General features: G+C 37.1%; 1 protein-coding gene across 4 annotated transcripts in view; it reads left to right on the top strand.

Annotated features, from left to right (window-relative positions):
- Positions 1-7,753: 7,753 nt before the first annotated feature.
- Positions 7,754-16,291, top strand: part of LOC104086152 (uncharacterized) — a 43,304-nt gene continuing 34,766 nt past the window's right edge. For 2 of the 4 annotated variants that reach the window (XM_009590347.4, XM_009590345.4), the window contains exons 1-6: positions 7,754-7,904; positions 11,632-11,789; positions 12,095-12,344; positions 12,430-12,497; positions 12,656-12,725; positions 12,853-13,176. In XM_009590347.4, the coding sequence (XP_009588642.1) occupies positions 11,665-11,789; positions 12,095-12,344; positions 12,430-12,497; positions 12,656-12,725; positions 12,853-13,176 (837 nt within the window). In that variant the 5' untranslated portion in view covers positions 7,754-7,904; positions 11,632-11,664. Of the gene's footprint in view, positions 7,905-7,957; positions 8,319-11,631; positions 11,790-12,094; positions 12,345-12,429; positions 12,498-12,642; positions 12,726-12,852; positions 13,177-16,291 lie in introns of those variants that run through there. The other 2 variants (XM_009590346.4, XM_009590348.4) reach the window with 2 other exon arrangements.

Below are 16,291 nucleotides of genomic sequence, written 5' to 3'. Positions count from 1 at the left end.
TTCCGGTTTAGCCTGAGATCAGGCCAGGGGCATCAGAGGAGGAGCAACTTAGACTTGCGAGGTTCAAGAAGTATCACCCTCCTACTTTCATTGGTTTGGATTCAGAGGATGCACATGGTTTTCTAAAGGATTGCCACCGTATTCTCTGCACCATGGGTATTGTGGAGGCGAGTGGGATTGCTTTTACTATATTCCAGCTGTCAGGAGTAGCGTATTAGTGGTGGAGGGTTTACGAGGAGGGTAGCCCAGCCGATGCAACTTCACTTTCATGGACTCAGTTTTCAGAGATATTCTTGATAGAGTTTGTTCCCTAGACCCTTCGGGATGCATGTCGTGCAGAGTTTGAGCAACTGCATCAGGGCACCATGATGGTGTCAGAGTATGCCATCAGATTCAGTGAGTTATCTCGCCATGCACCTACTTTGGCTCCTACAGTCAGAGAGCGAGTTCGCAGATTCATTAAGGGGCTCAGTTATGATCTTAGATTCTACATGGCTCGGGAGTTGCAGACTAATACTCCATTTCAGCAGGTGGTGGAGTTTGACAGGATGTTAAAGCATATTCAGGGCGAGGAGAGAGAGGCTAAGGAAACCAAGCGGTCTCGAGGTTCTGGACGGTTCAATGGATTCTACTCTTCAGCTATGACCCATCATGGCGGAGGCTCGGGCAGTCGGCCAGCTCAGTCCACACTCCAGACTACTCGTAGTGCTCTAGTTAGTCAGGGTACTCATGTGGGGCAGTCATCTTTTAGTGCATCACCAACATGAGGTTCCTACAGCCGGTATTCTAGTTATCCGGCACAGACTCGGTACGAGCATCCACTCCCGTAGAGGGGTTGTTATGAGTGTGGTGATACTAGGCATATTATGAGAGATTGTCCTAGACTCGGGAAGGGCGGATTTCATCATAGCACTCAGGTTACGAGCTCCATTCCAGTTGTTACTCCACCTACACAACTAGTTAAGGGTGGAGGACATGCGGGTAGAGGGCGCCCTAGAAGGGGAGGCCCGACCCGTTGATATGCTTTCTATGATAGGGTTGAGGCCGCTGCATCAGATGGTGTCTTTATATGTATGGTTTCGATTATGGAGGAGCATCATTCTTATCTTGATTTGATTCTGCTTATCGGGGTGAGTCATCTTATCTTTCTTCACATATGGGTGAGTTTCGTGATTTTGTACTCTGATTATGTGTTTACCCTGATGGTAGATTCTGTAGTGATAGCCCGTGTCTATCATTTTGTTTTGTTCAATATTGAGAGCTATGATGCTAGAAATGACCTTCTTTACTCATTACGGTAGGTTCTAGTATGATTTCTAAATGGTTTGATTATGATTTGTGATTTAGATGCTATACCGGTGTGGGGAGTTTGTTACATGTTGTGATTTTGTTTCGCGGAATTGAATTAGTGGAAGGGTTCAGTTGGTATGATGTGTATTCTACTTGTGATTCATAGCTCAAGGTGAGATCCTCGCGTTTTCATGTGATTTGATATGTTTGAACCGGGCAACGTGCCGCGGTGGGGTTATATTAAGACGAGATCCTTATGGTTAGTTCATATGTTTTGATTTTCCCTTATAGAATTGATTCGTAGTATGGTAATGATATGGAGTTGTGCCTGACGGGCTTGTTTGGTAGTTCTCTCATGTGTTTCTCTTTGTATATTCAGTCACATTCGTGTTGTGCTTATTGGGTTTTAGCTTGTGAGATGTGTGCCCAAGTGGCATTAAATGTGACTTGTTGATTTGAGTGAATGGCTATGGGATCTTTATTCTTCTTGCATCGTTGTCAGTGTTGTGAGGGTTTGGAATAGGGTTCTATCTGGTATGAAGTTAATTGCCGGTGCTGGAGTTGATTATGTGCAGCTATTATGGCCAGAGTTATTGTTATGGGCATATGTGTGATGTGTCATGTCTTGTGTTTGTACCTCGTGGGTGTAGGCATGTGTTGTTGCAGCTGGTTGAGGCTGATACCGTGTGTCGATGTTGGAATCAGGTCTTTGGGAAATGATCGAATGGTGAAAATTTTGGTTCTAATGCTTATTGGTGTGGGTTGGAGGAGAAATGTTTTGTTGAATGGTGTTTTCGATGTATGTGGATTGGGGTGACGTGGGATCACCCGCAAGTATATGTATGGTAAGTTCATTAAGTGATTTGATGACTTCAGAATGGTTGTTGGCACGCTCGAGGATGAACGTTTATTTAAGAGGGGGGATGTAACGACCCGATCGATCATTTTGAGAATTAGCATTTCGTTCGGTGGCTTAAGGTCTCGAGCAGATTCATATTATGTATTATGACTTGCGTGTGTGGTCGAGTTCGGATTTCGGATGATTTGAGATTGAGTTGGAAGAAGGATTCTTGCTTTAGAAACTTAAGCGGTAAGAGTTCACCGGAGTTTGACTTTTGTGTAGATGACTCCGGAATGGTGTTTTGATGATTCCAATAGATTTGTATGATGATTTTGTACTCAGGCGTATGTCTGAATTTGGATTTGGAGGTTCATAGGTTAATTTGATGTATTTTGGCAAAAATTGGAAAGTTGAGGGTTTAGAAGGTTGAGAGGTTTGACCGAGAGTTGCCTTTGTGGATATCTGGTTCGGATTTACGATTATGAGAGTTGGAATAGCTCGGTTATGTCATTTGGGACTTACATGTAAAATTTGATATCATTCCGGCTTGATTTGATATGATTTGGCGCAAGTTGTAGAAGTTGAAAGTTCATAAGTTCATAAAGTTCGATTTGAGGCATGATTCGTGGTTTTGATGTTGTTTGATGTGATTTGAGGCCTTGAGGGAATCCGCATTGTGTTATGGAACTTGTTGGTATGATCGGACGGGGTCTCAAGTCCCCCAGGTGCGTTTCAGATGGGCTACGAGCCATTTTCTCATGTTTTGGATTGCTGATTTGATATCTAGTGTTCCCTTATATGTGATCGCAAGGTTCAAGCCGCATTTGCGTAGCATGTTCTTGTGGCTGGCAGATTTTCTTCTTCGTGTTCACAGTGAAGAGGTCGTGATCACATGCCTTTGGGAAGCTACCTCATCGCGTTCGCGTATTGTGAACGTGATTGCGTTGTGAGTGACATGCCATGAGTGTTAGCCTTCACGTTCGCGGAGTGTTATCGTGTCCGCGTAGCTTTATGGCTTTAGTGCATCGCATTCACATCTCCCTTTTCGCATTCGCGTAGCACATCCTTGGAAGCTGATGATTTTCTTCTTCGCGATCGCATATGAATTTCTGCGATCGCGATGCATGTTACGTGTGCAGAAATATAAAGAACTCCATTTCGAGGTTTTGACCATTTTTATCATATCTTGAGTTGTAGACCTCAGATTTGAGCGATTTTTGAGGGGTTCTTCACGTGTTGGATTGGGAAAAGTGTTCTTTACCCGGATATAATTTTATTTCATGATTTTATCTTTATTTTTGTCATTAAATTAGTGGTTTGAGTTGGTGGAAAATGGGAATTTTGTGAAAACTTTCAAAAAATGTAAAATTATGATTTGGAGGATGAATTGATGTCGGAATTGGATAAATTTGGTATGGTTGGACCCGTATTAGAATGGGTATTCGAATTTTATGAATTTTATCGGGTTTTGAGGTGCGGGCCCGGGGTTGACTTTTTAGTTTTCATTAAAGACTAAAGCTTTATTATCTGGAAATGTTTCCTATGGTTTTTATTTATGATGTTAAGTTATTTTGGCTAGATTTGAGCCGTCCGTATGTTGTTTCACACGAGAAGGTTATTTTAGAGTATCGGTCTAGCTTTTTTGAGGTAAGTACGTGCATAACTTTGTGGGGGAACTACCCCTTAGGACTTGAGTTGTTTGTGCTATTTGTGTCATGTGAAAGCCGTGTACGCGAGGTGACAAGTATGCACTCGGGCTTATATGTGAAAATTGACTGGTCTAGACCCTTAGGCATCTTTTATGCACTTATTTGGAATTGTTAGCACATGTTATATCTCTTATTTGTCATGTCTACTATCATATATTTTATTTGAAATTGTCGTTACATATCACATTCTTTACTTTTCGAGTTTACTCTTATATGCTTTATTGGGAGTTGTTATCACTTTGTGTCATTATGTGATTTCTTTTATTGTGGAGCTACTCTTAGTTGAAATTGTCGTCACATGATAACCTTTTGTTGTCGGGTTGCTCTCATGCATTTAGACGTATTACTAGTTCATGTCATCTCTTTCACTATTAGCCTAATTCATACACTAGAGTCCGAAGTTTGCTATTCCATGGAAGTACTATTACTATCGAGGTTATCCTTAACAATTAATTGAAATTGAAGTTATCGAGAGTTATTAATCTATTCTAATCGAAGTTATGCTTAAAAAGGGGTGTTGTGCCTTGTTGAGTTACTTTTCCGTTCATTTTGTTGTTATTAAGATTCTATATATGATGTGTTGAGCTGCGGGCTATTTGTTGTGAAAATATTGACATTGTTGAATATTTGGAAAAGTTGTGGCCTACGGGCACTTATGATATGAGTTGATATGTTTTGTTGTTGTGATGATAACACATGTGATTTGTTGTGTGGTTTGATTATTGTTATGCGAAGTATAAGGGTGGCATTTCACCGTTGTGTTATGTGGAGTATAAGGGTGGTATTTCACCATTGTTGTTATGCAAGGCATAAGAGTGGCATCTCATTGTTGTTGAATGTACGGAGTGATAAGGTTGGCTATTGTGTTATTGTCCGAGAGGAGCGATAAGGGTAGCTATTATATGGAGTGATACATATGGCTATATGAGAGATAAGGGTGGCTAATGATAATGTCAGGGCGGAGTGATACGGGAGGCTATCAGAGAGATAAGGGTGCCAATGTCAGGGATGATGTGTGATGGTTGGAGACATTGTATTGGTGATTTTCGTGTGATGGTGTGCTTTCCCTTGTGTTTGTCATACACCTTGCATGACTTGCTTTGTTGGCTCGATGAGCTATTCGATGTCTTTGATATTACTTGTTGACTTGGACTGCAGTAGTACACTCGCACAAACATACATCGTAGCATACCACTTATACTAGCTCAGGAGTATGAAACTTGATATTTATCGATCATGCCCATGTATTATTGTATTATCTGTTTTCATGTTGATATTGAGCATGTGACCATGTCGGACGGATTATGATTGGGAGCATGTGACCATACCAGGGCAGATTGAGATTGTGAGCATGTGACCATGTCGGGCTGATTGTGATTGTGAGCCCGTGATCATAGCGGGCAGATTGTGATTGTGATCCTGTGACCATGCCGGGCGGATTGTGAATGCGAGCCTGTGACCAATACGGGCGGATTGATATTTTAGCATGTGAGTTATCCGTGCAGTTGTGATGTAAGATGTGGGCACGAGGTGCTGTGAGTATATGATGATGGGTTGAGACCCGTGACTTGTGACTATGAGATGAAGTACCACGGGGTGATTTCGTTGTGAAACTTGTGTTAGAACGACTTGATAATTTATTGTCCTTTGTGTTTCCTTATATGGTTTAAATGATACTTCACGGTGTTCTTATTGCTTTATGGTTTACATCACTTGTTGGTTCTTATTTCCATTTACAGATTTCCGCTTTCCGTTATTAGTTTTATACTCCTATATTGTACAAATTATTTTATCTAGTGAGTGTTTTGACTTGTATCTCGTTACTACTCCACCGAGGTTAGTCTTGATACTTACTGGGTACCGATCGTGGTGTACTCATACTACACTTCTGCACATTTTTGTGTAGATTCAGGTACTCCGGAGTCTGTTGATTGTTAGGTAGCGGATCAGATATTGCTGCGAAGACTTCAAGGTATACCTGCCCTCGCGTTCGCAGGCCTCGGAGTAACCTTCAGAAGTTATTTTTGTTTAGTTTATTTCTATTTTGGAACAATTGTACTTAGATATTTTCTAGTGAACTCAGTAGAGCTCATGACTTGTACTACCGGTTTTGGGATTGTTGGCTTGTATATAAATTTCTATTTCATATTTAATAGTTGTCGGTTGAATTTTGTCATTTATTTTAGTAGGCATTAGGCTTACCTACTCTTAAAGGCTAGGTGTCATCACAACATCCTACGAAGGAAAACTGGGGCCGTGACATAATCTTTGCCGATATGCAAGCTCTTTAATAGTAGTTCAAATTGCAGAAGAGGCACCTCTTTATTAACCCCTAGCAATTGCACCATAGTTTTTGTAAAGACCCGACCGGTCAATTTGCTTTCTAGATCCCCGTTCCTCTAATTAAGACTCTCTGTACGTGCCTTTACTATATGCGACTATTAGAAGATATATAGAAATCTCTTTTTCATACTATGTTAGCTGACATGAAGAGCAAAAGAACAGCTATGGACAATGATGCTTCATTATATAAAATACAACTTTTGATGCATTTGAATGTAGAATCTGGATGCATTATATGCTTGGATAAAGGAAGAGAGCCTCTTCAGAACAAAAAAAGAGTAGATTAATCGATGCTATTTTGCGATAGTGATTTCTATTCTATTCTATTGGCAATAATTCGCGAGACAAAAAAGAAACACATCTTATGTCAGTTAACTGATTATGTTTGTATATTCTATAATGAACTTAAGAATGTATAGCTTTTCAAATTTTCGTTTTAGTTAAACTCTTAAATCTTCAAGGGTCATATGTTCTAGTTGAAACAAAAAGGGAAGCATGATATATAGTTTGTGAAAATTAAAGTAATAAAATTATAAAAGCGAAATAAAATTAAGTTAAATATATTAATCGTGATGATTGAGAGCTTCTATCGGGCACATGTTTTTCCTTTATTAAGTAATTAGCTAAATAAGATCAATAATTGTCTTTTCAAAAATTTTATTACTTTTATTTAACTTTTATTTTATAACTAAAACATAGTTTTCAACATAAAATATATGAAATTCTCTTTAAATTTTGTATTCATTGACACATGATACAACTCGACGCGCTTACCTTAAGACTAGTTCACTTAAGACAAAAAAAGAAAAGAAAGATAAAGGGCCATTTGTGGACAAAAAAATTCGGTTCAAAATTAGCTGGGTTGGCCATTTTTTGGGGCAGCTATTAGAGTTTACCCATATTTTAAATTGTAATGACAAAGTAGTCACTGATCCGGTTAAATTAACGTATTTGCCCCCAATTAAATACGAAACAGAACTCCAGAAATTATTACTAGAATTCAAAACTTTGACAAGTGGAACCCAATAAAATATATTGGAAATCAAAAGTTTGCTATATTTTCAAACCTAGGAATGATTCGTGGTTTTCGAACCTTTACTAGTGCAAAATTCAGAAACAGTTCATGGTTTTTGAATTTTCAATATACTTCAGTAATTTCAAACCTTTACTTGTATAAAATTCAAAATTCATGAACGATTCTTAGTTTTGAACCTTTACTAGTGCAAAATCCAGGAAAATCCATGAACGATTCATAGTTTTTGAATTCACAGCATACTTCAATGATTTTAAACCTTTAGATACAAAATCCAGGATAAATTACTTGTTTTGAATCTTTAATAGTGCAAAATCCAGAAAAATCCAAAAACAATTCATGATTTTATAATTCACATACTTCAACAATTAAGAGCTACTATTTCAGGTCATTCAAACTCGAAGAATAATTCTATGATTTTAACTTATAAGTCTAGTAATCATTTCTTGAGTTGTTATGTATTTTAGATAGAAATATTTTTGTCCAGATTTGTATTTTCGCATTAGTAATGTGACTATTTTATCAAAACATTTTAAAATACGACTAAATTCTAACTTAAAAGTGGTATAGCGGGTTTAAGACACGAAGCCAGACCCGAATCCGTTCCGTTTGGCCCCATTTTCAAATCATAACGGAGCTTCTTCAATCACTCTCCTTCGCATGTGAAGAAGTTCCTCCAAATCCACTTGTAAGTTCCCTTTCTCTCCTCTTGCTATATTATTTATCAATTTCTGAAAAATTGTCTTAGGAGTAACACACACACACACACACACACACACACACACACACACACACACACACACACACACAAAGAGATTAAGGAATGATTAAGAAAAGATTCTTATCAAAACTTATACTCGGGTTCATTTACAATTGGAATTAAAGTAGTAATAGATTTCAGTCAATTATCTGCACTGCTAATACAATTTGTATTCAATAGCAGCAAAGTATGTGTCTGTCTTTAATTCAAGTAATTGGGTTTCCCTTTTATGGTTAATGGGTGCAAATTTTGGCTAAGTGGTGAAAAAAAGAATATATTTTTTTGATCACGGTGGTGTTCGGTCCAGCTTGCGGGCGCCAGAGGAGGGGTTCATTCTTTAAGGTTCTTAGCGTTGAACCTATTATATTGTTAAAGTTATGGATTCATACCTATTTATTTGTATTTTTAATGATTTTTTACATATAAATTTGTACTCTGCGTTGAAATTACTGGGTTCGGATGAACCCGCTACTAAAGGGCTGCATCTGCCTCTGGCATGCGCCTAGACTATTCTACCAAGGTTGTTATTGTTAAGAGACTTCATGTCCTTGTAGGGATATGTATGAGATCTAAAGAACCTCAAAAACATGTAGTTTGCCTTGAGCAAACCATTTTTCATGAGCTGTGCCTTAGTAATCAAATTGTTTAGTGTTCGAATGACATGGACCTAAACAGAGAGGAATAGATGTAGACTTTGTATAGCTGATCCAACTAATATGAGATCGAGGCATAGTTGATTGAAGGTTATATATTTCTTCCTTAATTTCAATTTACGTGGCACTATTGATTGATGCATTCTACTAATATTATTATTTTTAACAAATATTACAAGTCTCAGGAATTTAAATTCATTTAACTATTTAAAACTGAAAGATTTATATTTTTTGTCAAACTAGCTTTCACTTATTACTTTAACATTTTCTTCTGCTGATACATTTATAGTGCATGTGTCAAATTAACTAGTAAATTCGATGCTTAATTAAATGACCCCCAAAGTTTGGGTGGAGTAAAAACTAACGAGACAATTGGTTTTATGTCAAGCAGTGACATGTTAAATCCGAGATGCTTGGTTATGCGTGAGTTATATCTTAACAGATTATATTTTGATTGGGGTGCTTATTTTCTTGATTATGGGATACTCCATGTGTTTAGAAGTATGACAACTTTTGATGTGATATATGTATTTAGATTGATAGTAGAGCTAATGTATGTTCTGTTGAAAATGGGGTGCTTGTGGGATCTGTAATTGAGTAATGAGCTATCTCTAAGTGCAGCTCAACTGCTCAAGTATAGGTACCGTATAACTCTGCCTACCAGGCTTAGGCAGATAGTTGTACTGGGTACCTGCTACCTCCCTCTAGCATAGGTACTTGGTTAACTCTGCGTACTAGGCATAGACAGATCGGAAGAAATCACCTTTGTCTCCGCGAACTTGAGACCTCATGGTTCTCGTCCTACTTTATTGGAAAAAGAATAGTAGTATTTTTTTTTTAACCTCAAATTAAGAATGTGGCATGAATTTAATTAGATTTGAAAAACTCCTTAATTTTGATCAATATGTCCATTATGGTTTTTGAGTTTAGGTTAGTGTTTTAAAGAACATTGGAATTGACATCTCTGACAATTATTGTACTATTGCCTTTTGTTTACCAAGGTTGTTATTCTTAAAAGAGGCTTCGTGAGTTCATGTACTTGTAGGGATATGTATGAGATTTAAAGAACTTCCAAAACCTCTAGCTTGCTTTAAGAAAACTATTTTTTATGAGCTGTGCCTTAATAGCCGCATTGTTTAGCATCCAAATTACATCGGTGTAAACAGAGAGGACTAAGCCGATCCCACTAATACGAGATTGAGGCGTAATTGATTGATTGAAGGTTGTATATTACTCCCACAATTTCAATTTATGTAGCTGTCTTGTTACTATACTGATTTCATTAAGGAATAGTAGATTATTCTGATTGGATTTCGAACATCGTCCCCATGCCCAAGAGGGATGGACGTGTTCATGTATGCATCTATTTTTGAAATTTGAATAAAGGGCATTCTTGATCGATGCATTCTACTAAAATTATTATTTTAAACAAATATTACAAGTCTGAGGAATTTAAATTCATTTAACTGTATAAACTGAATGGGAGCCTTGGCGTAACTGGTAAAGTTGCTGCCATGTGACCAGAAGGTCACGGGTTCAAGCCGTGGAAACAGCCTCTTGGAGAAATGTTGGGTGAGGCTGAGTACAATAGACCCTTGCGGTTCGGCCCTTCCCTAGACTCCGCGCATAGCGGGAGCTTATTGCACCAGGCTGCCCCTTTTAACTGTATAAACTGAAAAAACTTATTTTCTATCAAACTAGTTTTCAATTATTAATTTAATATTTTCTTCCGCTGCTGCATTTGCAGTGCATGTCGATGCTTAATTAAATGACTCCCAAAGTTTGGTGGGGGGAAAACTAAAGAGGCAATTGGATTTTTAATTCAAGCAGTGACATGTTAAATTTGAGTATGGTTGAATTATACATGAGTTATATCTTAACAAATTATGTTATGATGAAGCGGGCGATAATTTTCTAGGTTATGAGATGTCCATTGGTTTAGAAGTATGGCAAGTTTTAATGTTATATTGTATTAGATAGATAGTTGAGTTAATGTATCTTCTTTTGAAAATGGGGTGCTTGTGGGATCCGTAATTGAGTAATGAGCTATCTCTCTGTGCAGCGCAACTGCTCAAGTATATCTTGTGTATTTATAATGAAAAGCTTTATTAATGGAGAGACAAAGAGGTTGTATAAAGAATAGAAGATCTTTATGATTAAGCAGGGAAATCAAGATTAACTGAATAAAATCAATGATTTTCTAACTGAATTTGTCATTTATGAAAAGACCTTTATCTTTGTGCCACCAAAAAAACCAGTCTATACGACACAATTTCTAGAAGCAAGATCAAGTTCAGTATATGAAGATCTATGAAGGGCCTCCTAGTCCTATCCGAAGTTGAAGCCTTATAATTTTTTTTTTCCCGATTAGTGAAGCCTTATAAGTTTGTAACATGGAGATGATAAATGGTTTGGGAGAACCAAGTTGTCACCAAATATGCCATGTAAATGTTGCCACAGATAATGTGTCAGGAGCATTGCGAGAACTAATGGTAGCAGATTTTCCATAATGCCTTGTTAGGCCTATACGTCAACAACATGTCTGTAATATCGAGTCTTTCATGAACGAGGGGACTATGCTAAAGATCTTACCAAGGGGCATTTAGTTTTCCAAAAAAGTAAAGCCAAAAGGGAAAGCTATAGACACTCAAGACCAAAAGGGGTTAGCTCAAATTTTTCCGGGAGTTTATCTATGGACATGAACCTAACAAATGGAAAGGCTGCAAGGTCTTCTGCCTCACTGTTAAGGTTCTTGAAGATGAAAATCCAAGGGGTTCTCCCCATCTATGAAGTACATAATTGGTGCTTGATGAACTCGAGAAAGCTCACGAGAACGTTGATAATGTTACCAAGAGAAGAAAATAATCTTCAGTACCATGAGTCCAGTTTATGAGAGTTCTCTCTTTATTTTGTTCTCATTTTATCATAAAAAGAAATGTTCCTTTGATCAAAGATTGATAAACATTAAGTTATATTGACTAATATCTTTTGCTGTTTTGCAGATATATTATCCCAATAATCCCGGTTTCTGAAAAATGAGTTCTAGTTCTTGGCCTCTTTTATTTGACTCCTTAAGGAGCTTAGTGGAAACTCTTGAGAAAGCTAATACTGCTGATGTTTCCGTGGTTGGAGCCATAAAACAATGTTCTGAGACTTCAAGGTCTGTTCTCTGTCCTTCCTGTGTTGTGTTCATCCTTTTCTCTCCATCTTTTCCTTCTTCCCTTAATCTTTACTTTTCAAACAAAAGACAATCAGTCTCGTCACGTATCAAATTTGGGATAGAGGAAGCACTTGCTTAGTATAACTTACAATTTTGTCTTGCCATTGTTACTTCCTATTTTTTCTTAGGGTTGCATAAACATTCACTTATTCATTAGAACAAATTCTGTTATTTCAAATCCACCACGTTGGAGATTTTGATTGTTGATGTTTCTGATTCTTGTATCTGCCATCTTCTATTTTCAGATGTCTTTTGGCTGCAAGTGAAAGAACAGGTTTGTTAGCTGAACACTTGCAGCTGCTAAATTTCCTCCTCAGAATTGTTTCCAGTCTTCATCCCGAGGCAAGTAATTTGTCAAAATCAAGAGGCAAGAAAAAAATATCTGGTTATAACAGTTCATGGGAAGTTGAAATAGTAGCTTTTACTATGATTGGTGAACTATATTCGAGATTTGCATCTTCTTTACCAGTTGATACTTGGCAATCAACAATTGAGGTGAGTATTCTACTTTAGACTGCTTTGTGTGCCTCCTAAAATTTGCTTATAGGTTTTTATTTGGGAGTTTGTGTTGTGAATTTAGATCCTTAGACATATTTTGGAAACGGTGGCATCTAAAGGCCATATTAAGGAAGATGGAGCCACTGCCAGGTATCCTCTTATTCCTTTGCTTTTTATTTTTTGTTTACTTTTGCGGTACCAGGTAGAGGGCTGGGTTGTTCATTCTTGCTTAGTATTTGCTTGTTTGTACTTTGTATATAATGTCTTGATTTTCTTATCAATGACATGGTGGCAGATCTTTTCTCCAGGTTTTATACCTCGCTTCTACATTGCCTGCACTTGGTTCTTACAGATGCCAAGGGATCGTTGTCTGGCCATGTAAGGACTGCATTATGTTGACGAGATTCTTGCTTTATTTTCTTCCCCCTTTCTTTGATAGATAAAGTCGATTTTTTTAATAGACTGCGACTTTCGAATTTGTAATCCATGTACTTCTATTTCTTAGGTGGCAGGTCTTGTTGTGGCTTTGAGGAATTTTATTCATTATGGCCTTACTAATAAATCACACGATATGTTTGCCATTGCTGATAAGAAGCAGATTACTTCTGTTAGCATGAAGCCAGATTTGGCAGAATCAACAAAATCACAAACGGGCCGATATAGGCCTCCACACTTACGAAATAAAAATCTGAAAAATTTTCAGTTGGAGGATGAGAAATCTCTAACACTATCATCTGATTCAGAAAACAGTGATAGTGATGGATCAGGGCGGGGTACTTGCAATACACCCTATGCTAAGACTAGATTAGCTGCGATCATCTGTATCCGGGTATTTCCGAACTAACTTCTTTCTTGCAATTTGCCTCATGGTCTCAATATCTTATATCCTCCTTGATCTTGTATGTACTGAACATCACATCAAATTCTAAAGTTGTCTTATTTGAGATGATTCTGAAAGGTTCTGCTCAAAAACCTTTATGGTTCTTGTTGTTGATAGTTGGGGTTTTGGAATTGTTTCAATTCCACTTAATTCGTGAAAGACTCCTTTTTTGCATATCCTACTTCTTGAACTGTATGATTTTTGTGAGATTTTGCTAACAAACAGAATGAAAGAGCATATATATTAATGATATTGGATAGTAATAAGGGAGGATATATGGCAGGTAAGCATTATCTGCATGATTTAGCTATTATGCTGCAATAAGAAAATGTACAAACAGTCAATTACAATGCGACAATGTTTTCGGTGCAAAGCAAGGACTTGTAGTATAGGTAGCTGTCAAATTTGTGAGATGCCAGTGGATGACCCGGTTTGAGTCATGCAAACAATTTTGTATATACTTCTGACACCAACTTGGTGTACAGTAATGAAATGTTTGACTTACTCCAAAAATTGAAAATCTACATGGATTGACAGCGCAAATTCTTCTAAATATTAACTTGTATAGATAGCTGGAAAATTAGAGAGATTCCAGTAGATCAATTGGTTTGAGTCGTATATACTTCCGATACCAACTTGGTATGTAGTAATGGAATGTTTGACTTACCAAAAACGCAAAAAAGAAAATGTACAGGTAATTTGACAGTGGAAATTGTATTCAGTTTCTTTTTTAATTTTTCATGCATATTCCATAATTATGCCTTTCTCTTATCCTCCTTGTTTCTTTCTTGGTGAACAAGTGCCAATATGCGCGACTGCCGTATTGCTGTTGGCCTGCTAATAAGCCTATCTTTGACAGTTATGATTTGTATATGTGCTTTTGTTTCATAAGAAGGGGAGTCTTGGAGCAACAGTAAAGTTGTCTCCGTGTGACCTATTGGTCACGAGTTCGAGCCGTGGAAGCAGCTACTGATGCTTGCATTAGGTTAGGCTGTCTACATCACACCCCTAGGGGTGCGGCCCTTCCTCGGACCTTGCGTGATTGCTAGATGTTTTCTGCACCAGGATGCCCTTTTTTTTTACTTTTGTTTCACAAGTTAGCCAATGCAATGGCTCAAGTGCTTCATTGGGACAGGGTGGTGGAGAGTAGGGTGCGGCGTAGTGTTACTATTTCCGAGAACCAGTTCGGATTTATGCCGGAACGGTCTACTACAGAAGCCATTCACCTTGTGAGGAAATTAGTGGAGCAATATAGGGAGAGGAAGAAGGGCTTGCATATTGTATTCATAGACCTAGAGAAGGCCAATGATAAAGTCCCGTAAGAGGTCCTATGGAGATATATGGAGGCTAGCGGTGTTCCAGTGGCGTACATTAGGGTGAGGACTGCAAGAGGAGACTCAGATCATTTCCCAGTGAAGATTGGGTTGCATCAGGGATCGACTCTTAGCCCTTTTTGTTTGCCTTAGCGTTAGAGTTGCTGACGCGACACATACAATGAGAGGTGCCATGGTGTATGCTATTCGCTGATGACATAGTCCTGATTGACGAGACGCGGGACGGAGTTAACGCTAGGTTGGAAGTTTGGAGACAGATGCTGGAGTCTAAGGGTTTCAAGTTGAGTAGGTCAAAAACTGAGAACTTGGAGTGCAAGTTGATGGGATGCATGAAGGAGTGAAAGTGAAGATTGGTACTCAAGTCGTCCCCAAAAGAGATAGTTTCAAGTATCTTAGGTCTATTATTTACAAGTAGGGTAACCGAAAGGGACTTACTAACAAGAGCATATTTTAGTTCAATCATATATTTCTGGTTTTTTAGTATTACTATTTTGAAGATTAATTTGTATAACCGAGATGAGTGCAATTAATTATTCAACTTGAGTAATAATATATATTTGTAATCGTGAGAGGCATTTATACATTTTTGAGAAATAAAAATTGAAGAATAATAATTCTACTATATATTAGAAATATTAAGTGAAGTCAGGATCCCAACACCTTTTTATCATATTTGTGAAAAACAAAATATTTTCTATTGCTCTATTCGTGCATTTTTAGTTAGTTAATTCACAACTCAACTCTTTCTGATTTTCTCAAATAGTAATTAAAACAAGAAACGTCTGTAGAATAGATAAACCAATCTCTGTGGGTTCGACATCTTTCTATACTATTATTTGACAGAGTATGAGTTAGAATTTTATATACGCTATCAAAAATTTGACGAGTGTCCAGCGTATATGAATTTTAAACTCGTACTCTGTCAAATTATAGTATAGAAAGATGTCGATCCCACAGAGATTAGTTTATCTATTCTACAAATGGTTCTTGTTTTAATTACTATTTGAGAGAATCCGAAAAGTTGAGTAGAGAGTTAACTAGCAAATAATGAACAAACAAACAGTAGAAAAAAAGTATTTTTGTTTTTTACAAATATGATAAAAGATGTTGGGATTTTGATTTCACTTAATATTTCTATTATATAGTAGAATTATTATTCTTCACTTTCTATTTCTCAAAAATGTATAAATACCTCTCACGATTACAAATATATATATTACTCAAGTTGAATAATTAATTGCACTTCTCTCGGTTATACAAATTAATCTTCAAAATAGTAATATTAAAGAACCAGAAATATATGATTGAACTAAAACATGCTCTTGTTAGTAAGTCCCTTTCGGTTACCCTACTATTTATAACTGATTATTACACTATTCGCCTCTCTCGATTACAAATAAGTGTAAAATTAGTTATAACATAAAAGAGATAGATGTTAGTGAATAAATATTAACATCTATCAATACTACAATTAACTATATTATTTCTTCCGCCTCTCTCGATTACAGAATTAATAAACATTTAATATTTAGTATGAGATAGATAGATGTTAATAAATCAAATAATGTAACTGTAAAAGCAGATAAAATTTAAATAAAATTTTTTAGCTCAATCATGTGAATTTGAGGAATAATATCTACTATTATATAGAAATATTAAGATCCGTCTATCTCCCAACACAAGAAAAGTTACTCCATACCGGAATTAGTACTACAACAACAACAACAACC

This window comes from Nicotiana tomentosiformis, chromosome 11, assembly GCF_000390325.3.
Source record: "Nicotiana tomentosiformis chromosome 11, ASM39032v3, whole genome shotgun sequence".
NCBI classification, from domain to species: domain Eukaryota; kingdom Viridiplantae; phylum Streptophyta; class Magnoliopsida; order Solanales; family Solanaceae; genus Nicotiana; species Nicotiana tomentosiformis.
This window is presented reverse-complemented; position numbering and strand designations above follow the sequence as displayed.